General features: G+C 36.5%; 1 protein-coding gene across 3 annotated transcripts; it reads left to right on the top strand.

The window, feature by feature from the left end:
- Positions 1-1,618: 1,618 nt before the first annotated feature.
- On the top strand, positions 1,619-4,330 carry LOC17881391 (myrosinase-binding protein 2). Of its 3 annotated transcripts, none has more exons than XM_023781861.1 (6): positions 1,619-1,639; positions 1,905-2,124; positions 2,230-2,685; positions 2,795-3,250; positions 3,361-3,807; positions 3,896-4,330. In XM_023781861.1, the coding sequence occupies exons 2-6, from the start codon at positions 1,936-1,938 to the stop codon at positions 4,154-4,156; spliced, it is 1,809 nt and encodes a 602-aa protein (XP_023637629.1). In that variant the 5' UTR covers positions 1,619-1,639; positions 1,905-1,935; the 3' UTR covers positions 4,157-4,330. The 3 variants fall into 3 exon arrangements, with proteins under 3 accessions (XP_023637629.1, XP_023637631.1, XP_023637632.1); XM_023781863.1 differs by having other exon boundaries at positions 1,620-1,639; positions 1,920-2,124; XM_023781864.1 differs by having other exon boundaries at positions 1,627-1,649; positions 1,920-2,124.
- Positions 4,331-6,000: the final 1,670 nt, after the last annotated feature.

Raw genomic sequence — 6,000 nt, 5'->3', positions numbered from 1 at the left:
AATAACCCATTAGCTTGCAACAAGTAATATCCAGAACCAGTCAAGTAAGGACGGCGAGAAAACCCCACTCAATTAAAGACAGCAAATTTATAACATATGGTCCAACTTAGTTTAGTTATTGTCCAACCAATTTATAGTTATTTGCATCATTAAAATATTACATTCCCTTTTCCCTTAATCTAAATAGTTTGTCCCAAACAAAAAATGGACTTTTGATGAAGCCACTCGATGATCTTCAATCAAAACGATTCATATATACTTAACACGGTTTCAAATTCCCTCTCAGGCCTCTTGGAACCAGAGAGTTAAATTTCTGTTTTTTTTTTTTTTTTTTTAACTCGATAGACATATCTAGGCTTACAAGGTCAAAAGTTGAAGCGCTGATTATTAATTATTATCTTGCTTACAGCTAAAGAGAGCAATTATAACATCACAATTATAAGAACAAGAATCTCATCAGGTCTCTTAAAGCTAAGGTTTGGGACATGAAAATTCCAAAGTTTTTAAAGAAAAAGAAAAAAAACAGTATGGCAAAATTTATCTGGTGCTATCTGGCAATGAATGTTTACAAAGGTAATGATTTAAATCTAGTTCTACGATGCGATTCCTATATCAGAGAATTGCTATGGAATCCATTAGCCTTTAGCCATATATGCTTTCTAAAGTTAAAATAAACAACTAAATTATAGTGTGAGATTCTAGTTTGCCCCAAAAAAAAAAAGAAATAGTAGAGATTTTAGCACGTTTCATATAATATTAAAATATGTAAAAATCTACAAGAGAAAAAATCAGATGGAGATTTTAGAAATAAAAATTATAAGAAAATCATACATCTTTTGCAGGTATTTTTTTTTTTTTCTGAATAGCTTCAACACGTGAATTATTTTCTATATAACTAAATATCTTCGACTTCTCGTCCACAATCACACACGCGACTTTAAATTTGATTGCATGTGTGTGGTTTAGGTTTTTTTCGACTTCTCTCTAAATGTGGTATTGTCCTACGTACTTCTGTATCATGTGGTTTAATTTGATTGTGTGTGAGTGTGGTGTGGTGGGTTTTCTAGTGTGGTTTGGATATTTTATGACCGTGCTATGTCTTTTTGTTGTGTTTGAATTGCAATATTCTTAGTTTATGTTTTTTTCTGACTTTAAATAGAGTTTATGAACAAAGATTTGTGAAATGATTTTCTATATCTCTCAATCAGTACTAAAGTTTGTGAAGTGATCCAAATGAACTCCTTTTATAATCATATGTAGTCATGCATTCTATATTTAATCAAAAAGTAACGACTTAAATCCAGTAAAAGACATAATTTAGTAAATAAATGTTATAAGAAAATCGTATAAAAATCTTCTACTAGCTAGTTATGATACAATCCACACGTGATTTAATTCTTTATAAAAACTTTCTTCGTCTTCACGTCCACAAAAACACACAGCCACTTGCCAAAACTTCTAGGTCTACCTAACACCAAATCTTCATTATAACAAAATTTAATTTCTTTTCGAACTTCACGTACGTGTACCGTCCACAGTCCACACTCACACACACAGTATCTAACTTCAAATCTTCTATATATACACATACGTAGTAGCATTATAACTCCACATCCCACAGCTCTTTTCCAATCTAAGGGTAATACAACGTGAGCTCTTCTATTATTCACATTATGATAATTCGATATGATTCATCCTTGCTTTCTTATTCTATTTATAGTTTTGCTATATACATACGTTGTCACTTGTCACATAGGTAATAATTAGGAGAAGTACGCTATAATAATAGAGTTTGTGTTTCTTCTTCCGTTGTTTTCTTTACCAATAAATTAATCATTAAGTATGCTTGTTGTTCCTTCTTTCTTAGTGTGTTTCTGATATATATAGGAATTTGAATGTTTCAGTTTTTTGCATTGAAGTTAAGAGATCGAAGCAATGTCTGAGAAGATGGAAGCAATGGGAGGTGACAAGGGAGGTGTATTCGACGATGGTGTTTTCGATGGTGTCAAGAAAGTAACTGTCGGACAAGAATATGATTGTCTGTCTTATATAAAGATCGAATACGAAAAAGACGGAGAATCTTTTACCCGTGAATACGGGAAGAAGGGCGATTCACTAGAAGAGGTAGCATAAACATCATGGCTTTGTGTTTTAATTTCTTTGGTCGTTTTTTTTTGTCTTACAAGTTTATACATTAATTGTTTGTTTCCAACTGAAAATGAAACCCAGTTTGTTGTGGGATATCCATACGAATTTATCACATCAGTTGGTGGAACCTACGGATACAGTTACAACTTTGACGTAATGGCGATTCAAGTGCTAGTCTTCAAAACTTCTTCTGGGAGAAGTGTTGAAATATCTTGCGACAAAACTTTATATTCGGGGACAGAGTTCAAGCTCGAGGGTAAAAATGGAGGAAAACTTATTGGTTTCCACGGGCGCTCTGGTGATGCTATTAACGCCATTGGTGCGTATTTTTTTCCAGTGCCCGCACTTACACTAGAAAAGGTTGAAAGAGTGGGTGGTGACAAGGGAGATGTATTCGACGATGGTGTTTTCGATTATCTCAAGTCAATTCATGTCGGAAGAGGCTCTGATTGTCTGACTTATATCAAGATTGAATACGTTAAGGATGGGAAGTCTGTAACCAAAGAGCACGGGACGAAGCGCGGGAAGATATACAATGTAATATAAACATCATGGCTTTTGTGTTTTCTTTAGTCGGTTCTTATCTTAGATCAACCCTTTCAAAGTTTATACATTAATTGTGTGTTTCTAATGGCAATTATGACAGGTTTATTTGAATTATCCAAAAGAATGTATCACAGCCATTGGTGGAAGCTGGGGTTATAGTGAGGACTATACGGCAGTGGTGATTAAATCGCTAATCATCAAATTTTCTGAGGGAGATTCTTTTCAAATATTCAACCAGAATCGTTCAATGGGGGATAAAGAATTCATGCTCGAGGGTAAAAATGGAGGAAAGTTTCTTGGGTTACACGGGCGCTCTGGTCATGCTCTTGATGCCCTTGGTGCATATTTTTCGCCAGTTCCCGCACCCGTACTAGAAAAGACTGAAGCAGTGGGTGGTGACAAGGGAGATGAAGTCAAAGTCGGCATTTTCGATGGTGTCAAGAAAATAATTGTCGGAAAACACAATGATTGTGTATCTTATATCAAGATCGAGTACGAAAAGAGGGGAGAAGTTAAATCCTCTGAGCACGGGACGATTCACGGGGAACTAAACGAGGTAATAGAAACATCATGACTTTGTATTTTCTTTGATCGGTTCTTATCTTAGATCCACCCTCTTTTAAAAGTTTATACGTTGTTTTGTTTCCAACGTAAAATGAAATCCAGTTTGTTGTGGATTATCCAAAAGAATGTATCACATCCGTTGGTGGAAGCTATGGTCATAGTGATGAATATAAGGCAGTGTTGATCAAATCTCTATTCTTCAAAACTTCTTATGGAACAACTTCTTCAACTTTTGGCGTGCCGAACTCACCTGGAAAAGAGTTTTTGCTCGAGGGTAAAAATGGAGGAAACCTTGTCGGGTTCCACGGGCGCTTTGGTCAGACTATTGATGCCATTGGAGCATATTTTTGGCCAGTTCCCGCACCCCAAAAGAAGGAAGCAGTGGGTGGTAACAATGGAGACGAATTCGACGATGGTCTTTTCGAAGGTGTCAAGAAGATAGTTGTTGGACAAGATAATGAGTGTGTGTCTTATATCAAGATCTACTACAAAAAGGATGGAAAAGTTGAAACCCGTGAGCACGGTACGGCTAGCAAGACACAGAACGAGGTAATAGAAAAACATCGTGAGTTTGTTTTTATTTGGTCGATATATATATACATTGTTAATTTGTTTCTAATGCCGAATGGAAATCCAGTTTGTAGTTGATTATCCAAATGAATGTATCACATCCGTTGGAGGAAGCTACGGTCATGTCGGGCATTATAACGCAGTACTGGTCGTATCGCTATTCTTTAAAACCTCTAAAGGAAGAACCTCGCCAATATTCGGTCAGACTAATTCATCTGGAAAGCCAGTCGGAACGGAATTCTTTTTCGAGGGTAAGGAAGGAGGAACACTTCTTGGGTTCCATGGACGCTCTGGTGATGCTATTGATTCCCTTGGAGTTTACGTTTGAAATGCGAATGGGTGATGGATGCGGTAAATGGAGGAACTTAAAGGATGAAAGTTACGAGACTGGTGACTATGTGTGTCGAAGTTTTTATCACCAATAAAAGACTTATCTACTCTTTCGTTTTATTTTTCTCTTCATTTTGGATTGCATTTTGTGTAAGCATTTTAAATTTTTGTTGTGTTTCTGTGTATAATAAGGTCCATTCTTTTGAGATCATGTAATGTTTATCTGCTTTTTCATAAATGATGTTTCTTTACAAATCTAGTTTTGAAAATTTATTATCAAAATCAAAAGCTCTCGTCTTCCGGAAATTTTATGCGCTTCAATATTTGTAATTTGATGTCTCAAATTAAATAACTAAAAATATTTTATTTACTTTTTTAATTAAAATATAGTTATATATTCAATCTTTTTTCTCACCTTGAGTTATTTTAAAATTTATGTATTATATATAATGGTTGTACTGTTTTTATGCTATGCGTTTAATAAATACGATTGGTCTGATACGGTCAAGTATACGGCCATAATATCGTATATATATATACGGTAAGTTTTCTTCTTTTTGTAAAAGACGTTCGATCTCTTGTTTTGATATATGATTTATGTTGTTTTGTTTTATCATCTATCGTTTTTGATTAGCTTATATACTTATTACTTTAATAGTGCTTATAATTTTGATGTTCACGTACGTGTCTGGCATTTCATATAGAGAATAAGAGAACTATAATTTTTTTTTTTTTTTTTTTTTTTTTTTTAAATCAAACGGGCCTTCTTTTATTATTGGGCCCCTTAATGGGCTGATGCACGATAATACAAGGGGAACAGAGGCTTTAGGCCCACTGGAATAGTAACCTTCACCGGAAAAAAGAATCGTGTCCTATTGACACCGAGTTGCAGAAGGTCCAATCATCATTTCCGGCGGATGCGAGAACCACAACTTTGCAGCAAATCGAAGTATCTAGTGAACGGGGAGGAAGCATCCGGCTCACGACCACCGTTCCTTTTCCCTCGACCAACCAGCCCGCCACAAGTCTCCCGGTATGAAAAACTTTCCGACGTCTCGGCACGTTGATGGTAGCTCCCGTTCCTAGCAAGCTCCAGCTTCAGACATAACCTCTTTTTCCCAGATCTGGGTTTCTTCCAGTTTGCCGAATCAGATCTCTCCACTCCGGCCTGGCAGACGCAAGTCACGGTGACGAGAAGGACCGATAACTCAATCGGAGACCCAAACGCCCGAAATCCGTGACGGCCTTCAAGATCCATACGGATCTACCGTTAACCGCCAAAGCGCTTCAACAACCCACCATCTCCTCCGCCGACTTCCGCCGTGAGTGCTAAGCCGATCTGACAGATGAGCCACGAGAGCGACCACTGCTCCTAACCGGCGTCTTCAAACCGACCAGATCTGCAGCAACGCTCTCCTTCTGTCATCCTGGCTTCACAATCACATCAACGGAGGAGGAACCACGCCCTTGTCGACAGAGGGAGGAACACTAATTCACCTCTTCATCCCCACAGCAAATCGAGAGAAACTCAAAGGCCTTTTAGAAGAGATCTGGAAAAAGAAGAAAACTTTTGAAGAGAGAGAAGAGAGAGTTTTTTGTGGAACTATAATTCTTATAACGTTATACTATGTTACAAGTAAGAACGAAACGATATTACGTATATGGGTTTTGCTTGTCAAAGACAAAGAACTATAAAAGTAGCACATAAAGTTTATCCGTAGCGTTAAAAAAAAAATTATAAATCGAAATCTAATTACAGATTTACTGTAAAAAACTAGTCATTTTGTAAATAAATTTTCACTTTTATCCTCACTGATCCACAATTAGACCAACTCCAATGAT

The sequence above is a fragment of the Capsella rubella genome, unplaced genomic scaffold, assembly GCF_000375325.1.
Source record: "Capsella rubella cultivar Monte Gargano unplaced genomic scaffold, Caprub1_0 scaffold_6, whole genome shotgun sequence".
Taxonomy (NCBI): Eukaryota; Viridiplantae; Streptophyta; class Magnoliopsida; order Brassicales; family Brassicaceae; genus Capsella; species Capsella rubella.
This window is presented reverse-complemented; position numbering and strand designations above follow the sequence as displayed.

Bases quoted from the DNA above. Each gene is read 5' to 3' on its own strand.
- LOC17881391 (XM_023781861.1), top strand. From the start codon at position 1,936: ATGTCTGAGAAGATGGAAGCAATGGGAGGTGACAAGGGAGGTGTATTC. The intron at 2,125-2,229 runs GTAGCATAAACA...AATGAAACCCAG, and splicing joins AGGGCGATTCACTAGAAGAG to TTTGTTGTGGGATATCCATA. The intron at 3,251-3,360 runs GTAATAGAAACA...AATGAAATCCAG, and splicing joins TTCACGGGGAACTAAACGAG to TTTGTTGTGGATTATCCAAA.